Source organism: Leptonychotes weddellii, chromosome 1 (genome assembly GCF_054177405.1).
Source record: "Leptonychotes weddellii isolate Sample4059 chromosome 1, ASM5417740v2, whole genome shotgun sequence".
In the NCBI taxonomy this organism is placed as follows: domain Eukaryota; kingdom Metazoa; phylum Chordata; class Mammalia; order Carnivora; family Phocidae; genus Leptonychotes; species Leptonychotes weddellii.
This window is the reverse complement of record NC_138369.1, coordinates 129,587,984-129,611,213: the sequence shown is the minus strand read 5'-3', so window position 1 is coordinate 129,611,213 and position 23,230 is coordinate 129,587,984. Positions and strand designations below refer to the sequence as shown.

The window sequence follows — 23,230 nt, the reverse complement described above, 5'->3', positions numbered from 1 at the left end:
CAGATGAATGGATAAAGAAGATGTGGTCCATATATACAATGGAATATTACTCAGCCATCAGAAAAGATGAATACCCAACTTTTACATCAACATGGATGGGACTGGAGGAGATTATGCTAAGTGAAATAAGTCAAGCAGAGAAAGTCAATTATCATATGGTTTCACTTATTTGTGGAACATAAGGAATAACATGGAGGACGTTAGGAGAAGGAAGGGAAAAATGGGGGGGGGATTGGAGGGGGAGATGAACCATGAGAGACTATGGACTCTGAGAAACAAACTGAGGGTTCTAGAGAAGAGGGGGGTGGGAGGATGGGTTAGCCTGGTGATGGGTATTAAAGAGGGCACGTATTGCATGGAGCACTGGGTGTTATACGAAAACAATGGATCGTGGATCACTACATCAAAAACTAATGATGTACTGTATGGTGACAAACATAATAAAATTAAAATAAAATTAAAAAATAAATAAATAAATGCTGGTCTATTTCTGGGCTTTATTCTGTTCCACCGATCTGTTTACCATTATGTCAATACCTATCTTGATAACTGTATCTTTTTTTTTTTAAATATATTTTTTTAAAGATTTTATTTATTTATTTGAGACAGAATGAGAGAGAGAGAGAGAGCACATGAGAGGGGGGAGGGACTCAATCCAGGGACTCCAGGATCATGACCTGAGCCGAAGGCAGTCGCTTAACCAACTGAGCCACCCAGGCGCCCTGATAACTGTATCTTTTTTTTTTTTTTTCCGATAACTGTATCTTTATAGTAAGTCTTGAAATCAGGTAATATATTCCAGGTTTGTTCTTTTTTTTTTTTTTTTTAAAGATTTTATTTATTTATTTATTTGAGAGAGAGAGAGAGAAACAGCATGAGAGGGGAGAGGGTCAGAGGGAGAAGAAGGCTCCCCGCTGAGCCGGGAGCCCGATGCGGGACTCGATCCCAGGACTCCGGGACCATGACCTGAGCTGAAGGCAGTCGCTTAACCAACTGAGCCACCCAGGCACCCCCAGGTTTGTTCTTTCTCAAGACTGTTTTGGCTACTCTAGGTCCTTTGAATTTCCATATAAGTTTTAGAATTAGTATACCAATTTCCATTAAAAAGTTATCAGAGTTTTGATTGGGACTGCAGTTTGGGAGGAATGGACATATTAACACTACTGAGTTTTCCAATCCACGAGCACATACATTTATTCTCCCCATTTATTTAGGTCTTCAAAATTTTCTCTCAGTATATAAAGTCTTCAGTGTAGAAGTATTTCACATCTTTCATTAAATTAATCTGTAATATTTTGTTTTGATACTATTATAAAAAGTATTGTTTTTCGATTTTTATTTTCCAATTGTTGCTAGTATATAAAAACACTTTCTTTTTTATATATTTATCTCATATTCCGCATACTTGTTAAATTCAGCTATTAGTTCTGTAATATTTTTAGCTGATTCTTTATGATTTTCCATGTAAAAGATCCTGTTAACCACAGAAAAAGATAGTTTTAATTCTTCCTTTCTAAGAGTGATGCCTCTTATTTGATTTTCTTGCCTGACTAGGACTTCTGGTACAATGTTTACTAGAAGTGGTAATAGCATACAACCTTGCCTTATTGCTTGATCTTAGGGAAAAGCATCAATACTTCACTATTAAGTACAATATTATCTAAGTTTTCAGTATTTCAGTATTAGGTACAATACTAGTTTTAAGTTTTAAATTGAAGAAATTTCTTTTAATCCTAGTTTGATGAGAATTTTTATTTTGAGTAGATGTTGAAAGGTTTTTCTACATGTACAGAAATTAACATGCAGGTTTTCTTCTTTATTCTACTAATATATGAATTGGACTGATTGATTTTTCAATGTTTTAAATTAACCTTCATTCCTGAAATAAACTTGTGTAAGTCAGATCTGGATCCAGAGTATATAATATAAAAGCCAGCAAACTTGATGAAAACAGAAGAATCACTAACATTTCACCACTAGACTTCACCCTGGGTTTTACCTTAACTGCTCTAGGTACTTACACGTCCATATGGTGACCAGCACTCTGCAGTCCGTCCCCCATTTCTTTCTCTATGGCACTCCACTCACTAGGGAGAAAAAGATAAAACCAAACACACCATGAATTAGATATAGAATTTTTTTTAAAGACTTTATTTATTTATTTGACAGAGAGAGACACAGCAAGAAAAGGAACACAAGCGGGGGGGAGTGGGAGAGGGAGAAGCAGGCTTCCCACTGAGCAGGGAGCCCGATGCGGGGCTCAATCCCAGAACCCCGGGGTCATGACCTGAGCCAAAGGCAGACACTTAACTGACTGAGCCACCCAGGTGCCCCTAGATATGGAATATTTTCAAATGGGATATTTTATAAGGTTTTCTTTCCAGCTACCTTTTAAACAATGTAGTATCTGTATTTGGATTTATTTTCTGTGACTCAAATATGCTGCTTTGCCCTTAAGTTTAACAACTAAATGCAAGTGAAAGCTTTAAACTGTTAGTTCAAAAGTTGCTACCTGACACTGCTAAGTGCAAAGTAAGTATCACACAAAACAGCTTCTGCTTATAGACAACTTTCTCAGCTATGCTGCTATTTAAGTCAATTGTAGAGCTTTAGAAACTACGGATGCTAGCCCTTCTCTTGATCTACTTATTCAGAATCTCTGGGGTAGAGCTGAGATATGTATACTTTCTTTTTTTTTTTTTTTTAAGACTGTATTTATTTGCGAGAGAGAGAATGAGAGACAGAGAGCATGAGAGGGAGGAGGGTCAGAGGGAGAAGCAGACTCCCTGCCGAGCAGGGAGCCCGATGCGGAACTCGATCCCGGGGCTCCAGGATCATGACCTGAGCCGAAGGCAGTCGCTTAACCAACTGAGCCACCCAGGTGCCCGAGATATGTATACTTTCTAAAGCTCCATGGATGATTCTGATGAACACATTTAAGCTAACAAAAAAAGACAACTGTACAGAAACATTAGGTACACAGTAAAGCTTCAATAATTGCACTAAAGTTGATGAGAAAGTCTATAGAACCGCAGATCACTGTTTTGTCATTTTTTTTTTAAAAGATTTATTTTATTATTTTTAAGTAATCTCTATACCAAACATGGGGCTTGAACTCAGAACCCACGATCAAGAGTCACATAATCTACTGGCTGAGCCAGCCAGGCGCCCTTTGTTGTCATTTCTACAAAATGCTTCTCATAAAAATTCCTTTTTATGGCAGTTAATTATGTATATTATATATATAAACTGAAAAAATAAATCTGCAATCCCAAATACCAAGAGATATATTTCCTTCCAGTCTTTTTATTTACTCATTTTAACGTGGCTGAGATCATATGGTATACGCAATTTTGTATCACGCTTTTTTCCAGTGTTTTCTCATGTTATTAAAACAATTTATTCTAAGCATTGTTTCATATGGCAACTCAGTTTTTTTTAAACCATTTTCCTGGCCATTCAGGTTATTTGTAAGTTTTCTCCTACGTAAAGAATGCATAAACCTCTTCAACTGCACCATATCATAAAAGAAAAAATTCTAAAACACTATTATTTTGTTAATATGTAGTTTCTATACATATTTTTATGTTGTTGAAATACCAGATTATATGCTTATAGTATTAGAAGAAAGAAAATCTCACATGATTTTTAATATTGTCAAAGCAAAACAAACATATAAATCACCTATGCAACACTATGGTTATGATTAACAAAACAGGTAAGGCTCCCTCTAATAATTTTCCTTCCTTATATGTTTGTAACTACTCTCAAGATAGTAATAGCAAGTTAACCTTTTTTTTACTAAAGCCACATTTATAATGCCTACAGGACAATTCTGCTTTTACATACCTCTGTCACCTCATATTCAATATATCCAAAGCCCTGTTCTTCACATGAAAGAGGAACCTAAGGGTTTTGGCAGATGACAAATATAACTAGCCAAAAATGAAATGCAGCAATCACAGTTAATGTAACTGTAGGTCATGTTACCAGAATTAACGCCACAGGGCATCTGGGTGGCTCAGTCAGTTAAGCATCTGACTCTTGATTTTGGCTCAGGTCATGATCTCAGGGTTGTGAGATTGAGCCTTGTGTGGGACTCCATGCTGGGCATGGAGCCTGCTTAAGATTCTCTCTCTTCCTTTTCCTCTGCCCCTCTCCTTGCCCCAGCCTCTCTCTCCTTCTAAGAAAAAAAAAAAAGAATTAATGGATAGTCCAGATCAACTGTCTATTGGATATCCCAAAAATACTTCATCCATCTCATTAATCTTTGAGCACCTTACTATGTGCCACCAACTCAAGGCCAACATAACCAAATTTAATTCCTTTATTTACCAAACAAGACTAAAAACTAGTTCAAGGAAGGTAGGACTCACACTTTATCACCTATGTATGCCTATTAAGCAGTTTAGAGCCTGATAAATACATGGTATTTATAGCTTGCAGGTAAAATGAAAAAATGAACCAATAAGTGAATTAATAAATGTGAGGAGGGAAACATGTACTGGATTCTATGTACCAGCACAAGACCTCAAGACCTATAGTCTTAGCCTTCTGCTACTCAAATTGTGGTCTACCAACAGCATCACCTAGAATTTCATTAGAAATGCAGGACCACAGGAACGCCTGGGTGGCTTAGCCGACTGTCTGCCTTTGGCTCAGGTCATGATCCCAGAATCCTGGGATGAAGTCCCACATCAGGCTCCTTGCTCAGCGGGGAGCCTGCTTCTCCCTCTGCCTGTGCTCCCCCTGCTTGTGCTCTCTCTCTCTCTGACAAATAAATAAATAAAATCTTAAAAAGAAAGAAAGAAATGCAGGATCACATAACCCATTCCAGATCTACTGTATCAAAATATTCATTTTACATACCTCTGTCACCTCAAATTCAATATATATAGTTTCTCCAGGAGATCTGTATGCCCATTAAAATTTAAGCAGCACTACTAAACAAAAGGTTCTAACCTGGGGTCCAAGGATATGTCTAGGATTGGAAATAGAAAATGCTAACCAGTTTATAGGGGAGAGGAGGAACCATTAACATACAAAGAACTATTAAAGGGTAGTTGACTTAACAACAACATTGTAAGACGAATAATTGAATCTTAAAGTACTTAATGGGTGGGTAAATTGTCACAGATGAAACAGATCAAAAAGGGTCTTGGATCTTTTGTAGAATCTGAGGAAAACTATGGACCTTTTCCCTAAGAAGGAAAAAAAATCACAAACAAAATTTGGCATGTAATTTCAGAAACTTCTGACAACCTGAAGTCCATCTATGAACTACAGGGGCACCTGCCTGGTTCAGTCAGTAGAGCATGTAACTCTTGATCTCAGGGTTCTAGTCCGAGCCCCACATTGGGTGTAGAGATTATTTAATATTTTTAAGGAGTGGCTCAGTCAGTTAAGCACCCAACTCGTGATATCAGCTCAGGTCTTGATCTCAGGGTCGTGAGTTCAAGCCCCATACTGGGCTCCACTTAAAAAAAAAAAAAAAGGCTGATGAAGCAGCTTTGTATTTCTTCCCCTCTCAAATTTCAAACCAAAAATAAAAACAAAGTAAGCTTTTTTCCAATTAAGTGGCACTCATCTTGAATTTTTTCATTACTCTTTTAGGTCAGCAGTACTCAAAAGATAAAAAAACACTCCCCCACCAACTGGCACTACTCAGCAATCCTCACTCATATTCCTAATTAACATCCTTAACAGTGCCTCTCAAACTGGGATACTTTGTAACGGATATTTGAAGCCATATGATAAACACGGCACGATTCTCCTGAAGAATGACTTTTACTTTTACATTTGAGGGGGAAAAAAGTTATATATATATATATTTAAACAACCGTAGATGTTTTACAGCATAAAATGCAAATTTTGCATGTACATCAAGAACTCAAGCTTTCAAAGAGACTGCACTTGCCACAGCACCTTCCAGCCAATCCCCGGTGGAGCTGCTAAGGGGAAGTAAAGGCGGGTGCCTGTAACTTGTGCCACCAAGTTCAAGACTTCCCTGCATTTGAGATAGACTGCCCTGTATCACTCCCCTCAAGCTTCCTAACCAAAGAAATCACCTGACTTGTTCTCAGCAGAGACACTTGCTTCACTGAGACAGAGACTGACTAACGTTGCCTCCTACAATTTACCACTCCTCTGCTTTAAGACAGCTCTGTATCTTCTCTGTCTTCTCTCCCATCCACCCTTTCATCCCTGCTCCCCTACACAAAACAAAACAGACCCTGTTTCTCCCCTTCAAGAATAACCTCAGGGACTTCCTTAAAAGTCTAACCAGTAACTTGCTGTCTTCCCTTCCTTAATATTTTCTTCTCATTCCTAGGACTACTGCAATAACATCATACCACTCAAACCAAACTGCTCTCCAAACTACCACCAAAGATTTACTTACCCATTTCCCCTTTTCATCAGACTCAATTCCCCTACAGTGTAACTCCAACTTCTTGAAGTGTTCCCTTCACTTGCTTGACATTGCACACTCCCAGTTCTTCACCAATTTTCTAGTATCTCCCTCACTGGTTCTTTTTCTTTGCCTGATCCCCTTTTTAAAGATTTTTTAAAAATAATTTTTACACCCAATGTGGGGCTCAAACTCACAACCCCGAGATCAAAAGTTGCATGTTCTACCAACTGAGTCAGCCAGGGGCCCCTTTGCCTGATCCTTGAACACAGGAGGTATTTCCCAAGGTTTGGCCCTGAGTCTCTCACAGACTTACTCTAACCCTTTGACAGTATCACCTAACCCTACATTTTCAAAAATCACTCTATTAGGATTCATCCTTTATACACAAATCATATTCTCACCAGCCTCTTAAACTGCTGATCCAAATTTCCAATTGCTTAACAGAAATCTTTAATTCAAGTGCAATCTATCCAAAACAGAACCCTTTCAAACTCATCCCTCAAACCTGCTATTTCTCCTACATTGTCTATCGCAATCTTTCTAGTCATTCAACTGCTTACAAGTTAAATCTTGGTAACCTAGCACCTACCATGGTAGCAGAAGTTCAGCAAATGTACCTACTAGCAACCACTCTGGTTCAGGTTCTTCATCACCTGCTTAAATTACCTCAACCACCTCTGGTCTCCCTGGCTCACTTTTCATAAAATATTTTAGGAACGCCTGGGTGGCTCAGTCGGTTAAGTGCCTGCCTTCGGTTCAGGACATGTCCCAGGCCCTGCGATGAAGCCCCACATTGGGCTCTCTGCTCCGTGGGGAGCCTGCTTCTCCCTCTGCCTCTGTCTCTCATGTATAAATAAATAAAATATTTAAAAAAAAATATTTTAGATGTAAAGTGGTTTTCTATTAATTTATTGAGTTGGCAAAAAGACCAAACCGTAGAATATTTCATCACAAGAAATTAATGCAAATAATTTTCTTGAAATTTGATTCAGCCAAGTGACCTTTTATCTACATGTTTCTCAAATTAATACAAGTCCATTTACTTATTATAATAAATGTGCTACCTTCAGGAGTGTCTGATTTATGTTAATTTTCTTTCTTTTTTTTTTTTAAACATTTTATTTATTTATTTGACAGAGAGAGAGCAGGAGACCACAGGCAGGGGGAGCAGCAGTGGGACAGGGAGAAGCAGGCTCCCCGCTGAGCAGGGAGCCTGATGTGGGGCTCGATCCCAGGACCCTGGGATCATGACCTGAGCTGAAGGCAGTCGCTTAACTGACTGAGCCACCCAGATGTCCCTGAAGGTTTTATTTTTAAGTAATCTCTACACCAAACACAGGGCTTGAACTTACAACCCCAAGATCAAGAACCACATGCTCTACTGACCGAGCCAGCCAGGCACCCCTGTGTTAATTTTCAAATGAGGATATTCCCAAGCTTAACTCGAGTTCAACTCTGGGAATGTTTTATTTATTTATTTATTTATTTATTTATTTATTTATTTTTAAAGATTTTATTTATTTATTCATGAGAGACAGAGAGAGAGAGAGAGGCAGATGGAGAAGCAGGCTCCCAAGGAGGAGGGAGCCCAATGTGGGACTCGATCCCAGGACCCTGGGATCATGACCTGAGCCGAAGGCAGACGCTTAACCATCTGAGCCACCCAGGCGCCCAACTCTGGGAATAGTTTAAAAATCAGGGCTGATGGATGTGAATAAATCTAAATGCAACTGTAGATAAGTCAAACGTAACGAAACAGACTTCAGAAAGGTGATTACTATTTACCTTTATCCCCATTATACTATTCCTTCAGGTTTAGCCATATATTCCTGTTTACATTCTTACAACATCAATATACTTCTCTTCATTAAAAAATGTCTCTTCAACAAATGTGTTGGGAAAACTGGACAGACCACTTTCTTTCACCATACACAAAAATAAACTCAAAATGGATTAGGGGCACCTGAGTAGCTCAGTCGGTTAAGCGGCTGCCTTCGGCTCAGGTCACGATCCCAGGGTCCTGGGATCAAGCCCCGCATCTGGCTCCCTGCTCAGCGGAGGGCCTGCTTCTCCTTCTCCCTCTGCCTGCTGCTCTGCCTACTTGTGCTCTCTCTCTGTCAAATAAATAAATAAAATCTTTAAAAAAAAAAAAAAAAGGATTAAAGACCTAAATGTGAGACCTGAAACCATAAAAATCCTTGAAGAGAGCACTGGCAGTAATCTCTGATATTGCCATAGCAACATGTTTTCTATATGTTTCCAGAGGCAAGGAAATAAAAGCAAAAATAAACTATTGGGACTACATCACAATAAAAAGTTTCTGCAGAGCAAAGGAAACAATCAGCAAAACTAAAAGGCAACCTTCAGAATGGGAGAAGATATTTGCAAATGACATATCTGATAAAGGGTTAGTATCTAAATAAAGAACTGATACAACTCAATACACAAAAAACAAATAATCCAATTTAAAAATGGGCAGAAGACATTAATAGATATTTCTCCAAAGAAGACATACAGATGGCTGGCAGACACATGAAAAGATGTTCAACAACACTCATCATCAGAGAAACACAAATCAAGACTAAAATGAGATATCACCTCACACGAGTCAGAATGGCTAAAATCAAAAACACATGAAACAGCAAGTGTTGGCTGAGGATGTGGAGAAAGCAAAACCCTCTGGCACTGTTGGTGGGAATACAAACTGGTACAGCCACTCTGGAAAACTACGGAGGTTCCTCAAAAAATTAAAAATAGAAATACCCTATGATCCAGCAATCATACTACTTGAGTATTTACCCCCCCAAAATACAAAAACACTAAATCAAAGGGATACATGCACCCCCATGTACTGAAACATTATTTAAAATAGCAAAACTATGGGAGCAGCCCAAGTGTACGTCAACTGAAGAATGGATAAAGAAGATGTGGTATATGTATACAATGGAGTATTATTTGGCCATAAAAAAGAATGAAATCTTGCCATTTGCAACAACATGGATAGAGCTACAGAGTACAATGCTAAATAAGTCAGTCAAAGAAAGACAAATACCATATGATCTCACTCATATGGGGAATTTAAGAAACAAAACAAATGAGCAAAAGAAAACAAAAAAGACAAGAGACAAACTAAGAAAGAGACTCTTAACTATAGAGAACAAACTGATGGTTACCAGAGGGCCGGTTGGTGGGGGGATGAGTTAAACAGATGATGGGGATTAAAGAGTACATTTATCATGATGAAAAAAATAAAAAAATTAAAAATGTCATATAATCCTGATATCATCCCAACCTGCATTTAGTTTCAATGTATTGATCAACCAAAGGCTTATGGATAATATGCTACTCTCACAAGTTAATTAAATATATTTGGCTCCATATCTTACACCTGACATTCAAATAAATTTCAGATGAATCAAAAATTTATAAAACCACAAAAATATAGAAGGAATGAGAAGTATTTTTTATACCCCATAGTGAATAAAACATCATTAAGATATACACAAAGGTCAGAGGCTATTGTTTTTGAAAGGAGAAAAATTAATAATTTATATGTAACTGAGTTTAATAAATAGAATATTTCTGTATATCATAAAGCCACCATGAGAAAAGTCAAAATACATAACAAAAGTGGAAAAAAAATTGCAAATCATTTCGCAAAGCCCTAATTCTCCCAAAAGATAAAGAACTCCTGTATATCAATTAAGAAAATTGAAACCAATCAACCCACTGCTTGTCCCTCTCCCTCCCCCTCTTCTCCTTCCCCCACTCATGTGCTCTCTCAAAAATTTATTTTAAAAAAAGAAACTAATCAGCCCAACAGAAAAAAAAGGGGCAAAAGATATGTAGATGATGAAATAGGAAAAAGTCTGTTAATCATAAGAAAAAAATGTTTGACTTCATTCATAATTGAAATGCAAATTACAACTACAGTGAGAAACCATTCCTCATCATCAGTCTGGCAAAGACAAAAGCTTACTAACATACTGTTGAATAATGGTGTAAGAAGACAGATACTAATACTTTGCTGGTGAGAGGTTAATAGCTTCTATGTAGGGCAATTTGGCAATATCTACCAAAACTACAAATGCTATCTATTATCCTTAAGAGTCAGTAACAACACTTGCAGAACCTGTAGAATTTTATCCTACAAACATATTCATACGCATGTGAAATGACATGAACGAGAATATTTATTGCAGCAGTGAGTGAAATAACAGAAGACTAGAAATCATTAACAAGAAGAAATTGGTTAAATAAACTATGATCCTCCTCCTCCTTGATAAAACTCAATACAGTTATGTAATGATAACAATCTATCTTGGAGAGCAGTTCTTAAGTAAAAAAAAAGCAAGGTATAAAACAAGGCAACATAGCAATGTATACAACATGCTCCCTTTCCATGTTAAAAAAAAAAAAGAGGGAAAAATGCATGTGTTTGTATGTTAATATATTTATAGTATTACATTTTACTAGAGGGATACAAAAGAAACCAAGAAAACTAGTATTAACTGTCTCAGAGAAGGAGACCTGGATGGTTAACAGAGAAGGGAGACATTTCAGTGTAAAAGCATTTATTCTTATTGAATTTTGTGCCATATGATTGTATTACCTATTTAAAAATGTAAAATGAATCATTTTTAAATTAATCCAATCAAAACGACTTATAATGGAACATTAGCAAGGACATTTTCTTATAAAAAGATTTGGATAACAACTTCTAAGATGTCACAACCAAAATAATACACAGAAAAAAATCACAAAAGGTTCAAAAATAACCACAATATGCAAGCACTATACACAAGCAGATATTCTAAATTAATTCACACTAAAATTACTCCAAGACTGAAAAACTCATCTTGCAAAATCCTTCAGAAATTATAAAGTAACACCAAGAAAGAAAAAAAAGAATATCACTAATTCTATAAAACAGTGATTTCTAATGGAATCTTCTTAGGCATTCTGCCCACAAAGTAAAGGGCAGTGGTCACTGCTTCAGAGTAATTTTATTTTTATCTGCTCAATATATTGGATTTCTTATTTTTTACTGAAATACTTTTAAAAAAAACTATGAAAACTACTATTATAGGACATCATTTCAAAACAAAACTCTTGATATTGATATCATTAGGAGCTAGTCATTTGAAAAGATAAAATCGGTAAACCTTTAGCCAGACTCAAGAAAAAAAGAGACTCAAATAAAATCAGAAATTAAGGAGGAGAAATAAAAACCAACACCACACACACAAAAAGAAATCAGTAAGAATAAATTAGTGTAAATCAAAACCACAATGAAATATCACCTTACACTTGTCAGAATGGCTAAAAGACATAAGAAATAACAACAAAAAAACCCAACACCACAGATATAAAAAGAAATTACAAGAGAATATTATGAAAAATTATATATGCCAACAATTGAACAACCTAAAGGAAATGGGTAAAATTCCTAGAAACAGAGCCCTCCAAAACTGAATCAGGAAGAAATAGAAAATTTGAACAGACTGATTACTAGCAATGAAAATGAAACAGTAATTTAAAAAACTGCCAACAAACAAAAGTCCAGAATCAGATGGCTGCACAAGTGAATTCTACCAAACATTTAAGAAAGAGCTAATATGTATTCTCAAACTATTCCAAAAAACAGAAGAAGAGGGAAAACTTCCAAGTTCATTCTACGAGGCCAACACTGTCCTGATACCAAAACCAGACAGATACTACCAAAACAAAACTATAGGCCGATATCTCTGAGGAACATAAATGCAAAAATTCTCAATAAAATATTAGCAAACCAAATCCAACAATAAATACATTAAAAGGATCTTTCCCGACAGTCAAGTGGGGTTTATTCTAGCAATGCAAGGGTGGTTCAACATTCACAAATCAATCAACATGATACATCACATTAACAAGAGAAAGAATAAAAACCATACAATCATCTCCTTAAATGCAGAAAAAGCATATGATGAAGTATAACACCCATTCTTGATAAAAACTTTCAACAGAGTGGGTTTAGAAGGAACATACCTCAACATTAATAAAAGGCCACACATGAAAAACCCACAGTTAACATCATACTCAATGCTGAAAAACTGAAACATTTTCCTCTAAGATCAGTAAAGGAACAAGGATGTCAATTCTCACCACTGTTACAGGACTGGAAGTTCTAGCCACAGCCAAGCAGACAAGAAAAAGAAATAAAAGTCATCCAAATTGGTAAGGAAGAAGTAAAACTTTCACTATTTGCAAATGACATGATACTCCATATAGATAACCCTAAAGACTCCACCATAAAACTACTAGAACTGATAAATGAATTCAGTAAAGTTGCAGGACACAAAACTGATATACAGAAAACTACTACATTTCTGTACACTAATAATGCAGCAGAAAGAAAAATTAAGAACCATTTATAACTGCACTAAAAATAATAAAATACCAAGGAGGTGAAAGACCTGTCATCTCTGAAAACTGTAAGACATTAATGAAAGAAACTGAAGAGGACACAAATAAAAAGACATTCCATATTCATGGACTGAAAGAACCAATATTGTTAAAATGTGCCAAAGCAATCTAGAGATTTAAATGCAATCCCTATCAAAATACCAAACAGCAGTTTTCATGGAACTAGAACAAATAATCCTAAAATCTGTATGGAACCACAAAAGACCCCGAATAGCCAAAGCAATCTTAAGAAAGAAGAACAAAGCTGGAGGTATCACAACCCCAGATTTCAAGATATACTACAAAGCTGTAGTAATCAAAACAATATGGTACTGGCACAAAAACAGATACACAGATCAATGGAACAGAATAGAAGCCCAGATATAAACACACACTTATATGGTCAATCTACAATAAAGGAGGCAAGAATATACAATGAAAAAAAGAGAGTCTCTTCAACAAATGGTGCTGGGAAAACTGGACAGCTACATGCAAAAGAATGAAAATGGACCACTTTTTTTCACCACCCACAAAAATAAACTCAAAATGGATTAAGGACATAAATGCGAGACCTGAAACCATTAACTCTTAGAAGAAAATATAGGCAGTAACCTCTTTGACATCAGCCAAAAGAAACATTTTTCTAGATATGTGTCCTCAGGTAAGAGAAACAAAAGCTAAAATAAACTATTGGGACTACACCAAAATAAAAAGCATTTGTACAGTGAAGGAAATAATCAACAAAATGAACACACAACCTACTGAATGAAAGTAGATATTTGCAAACGATATATCTGATAAGGGGTTAATATCCAAAATATATAAAGAACCTATACAAACCAACAGCAAAACCCCACAAATAATCCAATTAAAAATAGGCAGAAGACCCAAATAGACATTTTTTCCAAAGAAGACATACAGATGGACAACAGACACATGAAAAGATTCTCAACATCACTAATCATCAGGGAAATGCAAATCGAAACCACAATGAGGTATTACCTCTCATCCGTCAAAATGGCTAGAATCAAAACGACAAGAGGTAGCAAGTGTTGGTGAGGATGTGGAGAAAAAGGAATCCTCCTGCACTGTCGGTGGGGGTGCAACCACTACGGAAAACAGCACTGAAGTTCCTCAAAAATTAAAAACAGTATTACCATATGATCCAGTAATTCCACTACTAGGAATTTACCCCAATTTTCTTTACCCAAAGAAAACAAAAACACTAATTCGGAAAGATATATGCACCCCTATGTATGTTGCAACATTATGTATAATAGCCAAGATATGGAAGCAACCCATGTGTCCATCCATAGGTGAATGGATAAAGAAGATGTGAGCTAGATATGTAAAAATATAAATATATAAATATATATCTAGCTCTCCTCTTCCTTATCCATTGTGTGTATATACACATACACAATGGAATATTACTCAACCATAAAAAAGAATGAGGGGCGCCTGGGTGGCTCAGTCGTTAAACGTCTGCCTTCGGCTCAGGTCATGATCCCAGAGTCCTGGGATCGAGCCCCGCGTTGGGCTCCCTGCTCTGCGGGAAGCCTGCTTCTCCCTCTCCCACTTCCCTGCTTGTGTTCCCTCTCTCACTGTGTCTCTCTCTGTCAAATAAATAAAATCTTAAAAAAAAAAATAAAAAAGAATGAAATCTTGCCATTTGCAACAACATGAATGGACCTAGAGAGTATAACATTAAGTGAAATATGTCAGACAGAGGAAAACAAATACCATATGATTTCACTCATATGTGGAATTTAAGAAACAAAACAAGAAAAGAGAGACAGACAAAAAAAACCCCCAGACTCTTAAATACAAAGAACAAACTGGTAGTTGACAAAAGGGGGTGTGGGGCATGGGAGGAGTGGGAAATGGGTGAAATAGGTGAAGGGGATTAAGAGTACAGTTATCTTGATTAGCACTGAGAAATGTACAGAATTGTTGAATCATTACATTGTACAATTGAAACTAATATAACACTGTATGTTAAGTACACTTGAATAAAAAATTAAGTAATTATGCCATAACATAAAAAACAAATAAATAAAAACTAAACTACATTTCAGACCCATAAATTTTCAAGAATTACAGTTCTCAGGCAAAAAGCTAATTAGAGCTAATCTTTTATTTTAAAAGTTTATATAATGCTTACCTGAAAACTCGCCCATAATTCCCATGCACTTTATATACACCATAGAGTCGATCTGCTACTCTCTGGAATAAATTTTTAAAAGAAATTACTATTAGATCAAAGTAATATACAGTTTACTCTTTAAAAAAAGAGAAATTTTATCCTCATTAAAAAAATGCTTAGTACAATAAACTTGGAAAATACGAAAAAGAAAAAACTTAAATTTCCCAAAGTCTCATCATGGGGGGAAAAAAACCTGCTGTCATCGTATTTATGTAATTGCTTTTATACACATACACACACACACACATATATAAAAATAAAGAACATATATAAATATGTTTTAATCATTGTTTTAAAATTTCCTATATTAAAAGTGATAGGGGCACCTGGGTGGCTCAGTTGGTTAAGTGTCTGCCTTCAGCTCAGGTCATGTTCCCAGAGTCCCAGGATCAACTCCCGCATCGGGCTCCCCACTCAGCGGGGAGTCTGCTTCTCCCTCTGATGCTCTCCCCTCTCATGCTCTCTCTCTCTCTCAAATAAATAAATAAATAAATAAATAAATAAATGGTGTTTTTTTTAAGTGATAATATTTTTATCCAGCAGGTCAATATTCCTTTTAATAAATACCACTTTAATTAGTTGCATAAAATTCCATCTAGCAGTGTATAAAATACATAAGCACTCCTTGTTGGATATTTAGCTATCCTTAAGTTTTTTAGTATTATACATAATGTTTTAATAAACATGTCTGAGAATAAAGTTTTTGCTAAATTTCAGATTGTTTCCTTATGATAAAGTCCTCAAAGTGGCATTTATCAGGGGGAAAAATAAACACTTTCAATTTTATTGATTGTTTTATACATAAATGCTGAATACATACAACATACTTCATTGCTACTTTATCACGATAACTCCTTCTAACCAACACGTTAGATATTTTAATAAAAATAGAATTATAATTTAGATCGAGATGAAATATATACTGCCTAGCTATTCACACAAATTTTACAGAAGACAAAACACCACAAACTCTCCTCCAAAGTGTTAGAACATGAACCGAAGACCAAAAGTAATCCCACATAAAACCCTAAACCCTAAAAAAATTCACAAAAAAATTCTTGGTACACAGTTTCTAAATGTAAACCCTGAGGATAAATTATGTCCCTAATTCCTTACTCAAATGTGAATCATCTGAAGAATTAGGCGTTAACCATACAACAAATCCTAACCCTTTCAATACTTTCAGCTTGAAGTGAATGAACCAGCACTAAATACTTGGAGCGGGTGTAAGAGGAACATAAAATGTTTTCCATCTCTCCTTGGCTTGCCCACTAGACTAGGGAGCAGCACCCACAGGACTGCAGCTTGTTTCTGTAAAGTCTTATTAGAACATTCATGTCAGCATTGTCTATGGCTGCTTTCATAGCAGAGCTGAATAGATTTTACAGGGATCATATGGCCCAAAAGGCTGAAAATATTTACTATCTGGCCTTCAGTAAAAGTCTGCCCATCCCTGCACTAGACTCAGGACAAAGCTCATAGTCTTCATTCTGCTTGAAACATTCCAGAGTTGTCCCCAGACCTCTCAACTAATTTCTCTAAGGATGTTATTTCCCAATTATTTTTTGAGTCCGATAGAGAGTGTCAAAGGTTGTTTGCTTTTTTTTTTTAAAGATTTTATTTATTTCTTTGACAGAGAGAGAGAGCACAAGTAGGCAGAGTGGCAGGCAGAGGGAGAGGGAGAAGCAGGCTCCTCACTGAGCAAGGAGCCTGATGTGGGACTCAATCCCAGGACCCTGGGATCATGACCTGAGCCAAAGGCAGACACTTAACCGACTGAGCCACCTAGGCGTCCCAGTTGTTTGCTTTTTTTAAAGTTGTTCCATCATCAAGTAAGTTTGGGAGATAATAAAATTTAACACTTTTCTTTTCCACAGGACTTTTTAGACCTTTAACAACATATATGAATCATGACTATTTAAGAGAGATATGGTTTGCACTAGAAAACATCATACAGAACTGGCATTCCAGAGAATATGAAATGGAAAATGCCACTCTGGACCACTAACTTTCCTAGATCTTTGTACTTTAAAGATCAAACCTCCTCTTGAAAGCTGAGCATTTTATCACCCACTAAGATATTAAGTATGAAAGAGGGAGAATACTTTTTAACCACGTAAGAACAGAAACTACAAGCAACTTAAGTACAAAATGCAGATCCAAAATAAATGTTCAAAGACAAAGTTTGGGGGTGCCCGGGTGGCTCAGTCAGTTAAGCATCTGCCTTCAGCTCAGGTCATGATCTCAGGGTCCTGGGATCGAGTCCTGAGCTGGGCTCCCCACTCAGTGGGGAGTCTGCTTCTCCCTCTCCTCCTACCCTTCCCCCCCTGCTCATGCTCGCTCTCTCTCAAATAAATAAAATCTTAAAAAAGAAAAAGACAAAGTTTGTAAATCCCAAGGACTTAAAAGCTTGTTTCTTTAAAGTATGTCACTCCTGGGAGCTGGTACAAAAGGATCTTCTACCATAATAATTAGAACTCTGAAAAATAATTTGACCCACAGAACATGCCCAAAAGAGGTAAGAGTCTTCCTATACCAAAAAGGTGAGCAACCACAGGAGGAACTACCTACCCATGAACTAGACCACAGACACTCAGCACTCGTTATGAGACCAATGTTTCTGGTATCAGCTATTCATGAAAACAAATGGATCTAGTCAACTAAAACACAAAATGACTTGTACCTAGATCATTAAGCAGTGAAAAAGAAGATGAGGCAAAGAAAAACTATAACCAAAAATTATTATTTCTAGAGAAAAGGAAAAGCAAAAATGGCAGAGAAATAAAACAGAAATGATAAAACCTAAAACCAAATTAATTCATTGGTCATTGGTAATCAAGAATACTGGTGCCAGGGAAAAGGGGCTGTATCCAACGATTTAGTTCCGACTGCTATTCAATTTCCTTTCTATTGAGAAGTCTTTCCTTTTGAAAACTGATCATCTGACAACTGACAGGGAAAGCGTGATACCTAGCAAATTCTATGACAGCAGAAGAAATGTGACAGACTCATCCAATCATTCTACACAGCTCAGAATCATTTGGAACTGTAAGAATGCCTTTTCTAACAAATAATGCAATATACGTTAAGAAAAAAAAAAAAAAAGAAGATAGCAGGAGGGGAAGAATGAAGGGGGGAAATCGGAAGGGGAGACGAACCATGAGAGACTATGGACTCTGAAAAAACAAACTGAGGGTTCTAGAGGGGAAGGGGGTGGGAGGATGGGTTAGCCTGGTGATGGGTATTAAAGAGGGCACTTACTTCATGGAGCACTGGGTGTTATACGCAAACAATGAATCATGGAACACTACATCAAAAACTAATGATGAAATGTATGGTGATTAACATAACAATAAACAAATGAAAAAAAAGAATGCCTTTTCTATCCTCATTGAAGTAGTAGCTGATTTAATGCTAAAAAGGACAGTTTCAGGACATTCTATTAGATGATCTTATTTTGAAAATCTAGACATGCATAGTTTTTCTTTTCTTTTGAACTATTTCCTAAGGATTCAAAGATTATGAGATTTAACTATTGATACTTACTGCCACAGTGGTTCCCAAACGAGCTGCATGTAATACTTTATACTGCCACCATCACTAAATATTTCAGAACGCCAGAGATTACCATCCTTAGGACAAACATGTCAAGTAGTATCTTAATAATTATAATTTACAGTATCTGCAAAGTTAAATGTTCCCCCCTCCCCTTTATTTATTTTTTTAATTTTTTTAGAAGAGACCCCCTTCCTCTATTTTTTTTGTAAGATTTTATTTATTTATTTGACAGAGAGAGACACAGCGAGAGAGAGAGAGAGAGAGAGAGAGAGAGAGCGCGCGCACAGGAGGGGGAGGGGCAGAGGGAGAGGGAGAAACAGGCTTCCCACGGAGCAGGGAACCTGATGCAGCTCCAGCCGAAGGCAGACGCTTAACAACTGAGCCACCCAGGTGCACCTCCCCCCTCCCTTTTAAATTTGATTTCTCCCTAAAGAGGCAGCATATACTGTAGTAGGAAATATGGGATCTGCAGTCAGACAAATGTGAGTTCAAATTCCAGCTCCTTCTTACTTTAGGGTTTGACTTTGGAGATTTATTAAGCCACTTCAAGCCTTGTTATTATATCTTTCAATATGGAAATGACCTTCATTATATAACTTTGTGAGGATTAGATGAGATGACATTTGTTAAGGGTCCTGGCAATAAGGAGGATAACTCAATGAAAATCAGTTTTCTTCTTGCGCAATCTACTTGAATTCATGTCCTCTGTCAATATACCATTTGTAGGTAGTTAAGAGCATGGGCTCTCAAGTCAGGCAAAAGTGGAAATTCTGGCTCCACACATCTATTATCGTGTGGTATCAGACAAATTATTTAATTTCACTTAGTACATTTCCTTTGCCTCTGTTCCTAATCTACAAATGAGGACAGTAACAGTACTATCTTTAAAGGGCTATTGTGGGAACTTGATAAGAATATTATATACGCTTGAGCACTGGTTGATATACAGATCAATATTATTTTTCCATTGTTATTTATTTTTCTTTTTAAAGATTTATTTATTTATTTACCTGACAGAGAGAGACAGCGAGAGAGGGAACACAAGCAGGGGGAGTGGGAGAGGGAGAACCAGGCTTCCTGCTGAGCAGGGAGCCCGATGCAGGGCTCGATCCCAGGACCCTGGGATCATGACCTGAGCTGAAGGCAGACACTTAACGACTGAGCCACCCAGGTGCCCCCTTTCCGTTGTTATTTACAAGACAGAAATTATTTCATCTGAGTCTCATAATTCTATGAATAAGGCACCTTCATATAACAAATATTTATTCAGTACCTACTATGTGCCAGGCAGATATTCCCATTTTTTTAGCTAGATTTGTCTGAAGGACCCAATAAATGGCAGAGACACAGTCCAAAGCCAGCTCCTCTCAGTCCAAGGCCACCCACTCTTTCTGGTTGTTCTATTTTGATAAATATTTAACTCTTTAACCAATCTAAAACTTTTTTGCCTTTTCTACTTTCAAAAGAATTCTCCTTGATAGAAAAGATGGTCAAATAATTCTATTTTCCTTCATCTGTTAAGAATTCATCCTCTGTCTCAAAAATAAAATACAATAATTAAATAAAAGAATTCATCCTCTGTCTCAAACAGCGTCTAAGCCTTCTTCTCTTGACATTCTGACTGTTACAAAAAGGCCCTTCCTGTGGTGCGTTGGGACTTTAAGCTTTCATTTTTACTTTTCTGTTACTGTCCATGATTAAATAGCCTTTCTCCCAATTTTAGAAAAATCAAAATTTTAGCTAATCAGAAAGCATCCTGTATTGTTCACTGGCTTTTCTCTCATTTATTCACTCAGAATTTCAATTTGATTCACAGATCAAGTGCTGCCTTTCCTTTCAAGAGCTCAAGCTATCTTTAATGTCATTAAAGTTTCTGAAGCCTGTTTTCATAAAGTTAAGGATGGGGTGCCTGGCTGGCTCAGTCAGTAGAGCATTTGAGTCTTGATGCCACATTGGGTGTAGAGATTACTTAAAATAAAATCGTAGGGATGCCTGGGTCAGTCGGTTAAGCGTCTGCCTTCGGCTCAGGTCATGATCTCAGGATCCTGGGATCGAGCCGCGCGTCAGGCTCCCTGCTCAGCGGGGAGTCTGCTTCTCCCTCTGCCCCTCTCCCCCCTCGTGTGTGCCCTTTCTCTCTAATAAAAAAATAAAATCTTTAAATAAATAAATAAATAGAATCTTGAGCAAAAAACAAACAAACAAAAAGCTTGGGATAAATATCTATACCCAGAATTCTCTTACTTATGTATTACAAATTCTTTGATGACAAGGTTGTTTTCTTTAAAGGTTCTTTTCACATATACATTACTAACCAGTTCTCCCTGGTTGGTTATAATTAAATTCAAGAAGCAATTTATCTTAACTATAGAGAACAAACTGATGGTTACCAGAGGGGAGGTGAGTGGGGTATGGGTGAAACAGGAGATGGGGATTAAGGAAAGCATTTGTTGTGATGAGCACTGGGAACTGTTGAATCACTATATTATACACCTGAAACTAACATGACACTGTAGGCTAACTATACTGGAATTTAAAACAAAAGAAGCAATTTCTGTTTTTCCAGATTTTTTTTAAACATAAAAATGTCAGCATATACATTCATTTGTTCCTTCATTCAATGTATTATAATATATAGTGAGTGTCTATGAGTTGGACATTATTCCAGGGATTTAGCAGCGAGAAAACAAACCTGCTCTTGTGGAGCTCACATGTACTAGTAGGGGAGCTCATTAACAAATTAAAACACGATGTCAGACAGTGTTGCTATAAAGACAACAGCAATGACAGAATATGACAGAGAAATGACAGAAAATGATAGAAAATTGCATCTTATTTTATATAAGATGCCCAGGAAAGATTTCTCTAAGGGAGGCATTTGAGATGAGAAATGAATGACAAAAGAGAATAGGCCAAGAGAGGTTCTTGAAGGTGGGGCATGTGGGAAAAGTGATACGGGCATGAGGAAGAGCAAATAAAAGTCCTAGGGCAGAAACAAATTTGATATGGTTAAATTTTGTCATAATCTTTAAAGGTTATTAAATATTAATCACATTTAAAAATACACTTTCAGCAGAAAACAACACATAATCACTATGGTTATCTTGCCTTGTGACAATTTTACTTGTTTTTTATGAAAGCATCATGTATACCTTCCTTCAGGCTAAATGATCTGTAATAGTCTCACAGCAATGACAATTACGTCTCCCTCCTTTAGGTCTCACTTAAATTTATTACCTATACTTCACAGATTTTCTGAGTGTTTAACCATTACATTCTGCTCAATTCACACTCATCTCGGAGATTTCTGATAAATCCGATTCTAGCTGTTTTTCTGCTTTGTTCTTTAGTTTTCTTCTGGGTCTGAAAGACTGTTTGAGAACTTCTCAATACCTGGGGTTAGTCATGTGAGTGTACAATTATGTACCTCTGCCTACTCGAACTCCCAGAACTGTTAACCTTCCTGCTAAACAAGGCTTTCTACTGTGTTCCCCACCCTTCCCTTTGGTTGAAGGCCTTTAAAAAGGATACAGCTTTCACAATCAGCCAGACCTCTAATTTAAATCGATTCTCCAAGGTTTCTAGCATAAAAGACAAAGCTATATGAATTATTCTTCCAGTCTTCTGGGGTGTCTCTGTCCCCCCTACCCCCAACTTTCCACAAGAACTGTTGTCTAATTACCTTATCAATCCACAGCTTCCCAATACCCAGTTCTTGACTCTAGCCTACTAATTCTCACAGATACCTTTTCTTTTATTAGAAAGTATCTCATAATTTATTTAGGGAGTCTAATGGTACTCTGAATGGTTAAACAGAAGACTGGGCCAATATAAAGGTATTCAAAAGGATTTTTTTCTCTTATTTTATTTTTTTATACTTTTTATCATAGAAATCTTCAGTCATACAATAAGTAGAGAACAGTAGAACATACTTCCATTTCCCAACACTTACCTTCAACAATTATTATATGGCCAATCTAGTTTCATCTAAAACTGCCCCCACTTTCCACTCCTCACCAGTAGATGCTCTCATTAAAACAAATCCCAGATAATGTATTTCAAGAGGATTCCAATCACTCTAAGTTGTGATCCTAGACCTGGCATCCCAGTATCTTTCAGTCTTTTTTTTTTTTTTAAAGATTTTATTTACTTATTAGAGAGACAGAGAACATGAGCTGGGGGAGGAGCAGAGGGAAAGGGAGAAACAGACTCCCCACTGAGCAGGAAGCCAATGCAGGGTTCAATCCCAGGACTCCAGGATCATGACCTGAGCTGAAGGCAGACTCTTAACCAACTGAGCTACCCAGGTACCCCTTTCAAAGTCTCTAGTACAGCCAAGTTCTAAGGGTTCCATGTCTACCAGAGCCCAACCATATGGCTAAGTTCAGTGATTATGCCTCAATTTCTAATTTCTTTTGTCATGGCAGACCATTACCCCAAACAAGTTTATTTAGGAGAATTTAAGAGCACAGGCACATGATAGCCTAACATATATAAACTATTTCACTATTTAAAAAAAAAAAAAAACCTTGAAAGTACAAGGATATCACTGCATGTAGATCTAAACTCCCACACTTAATTATATTCCAACACTGAAAGGATTAGGCCTTTGA

General features: G+C 36.8%; 1 protein-coding gene across 1 annotated transcript in view; it reads right to left on the bottom strand.

The window, feature by feature from the left end:
* SNX4 (sorting nexin 4) overlaps positions 1-23,230 on the bottom strand; it is a 70,278-nt gene that overhangs the window by 15,739 nt on the left and 31,309 nt on the right. Inside the window, exons 8-9 of the mRNA XM_081832474.1 lie at positions 15,021-15,082; positions 2,022-2,087 (exon numbers count right to left, since the gene is read on the bottom strand). Of these exons, the coding sequence (XP_081688600.1) occupies positions 2,022-2,087; positions 15,021-15,082 (128 nt within the window). The remainder of the gene's footprint in view (positions 1-2,021; positions 2,088-15,020; positions 15,083-23,230) is intronic.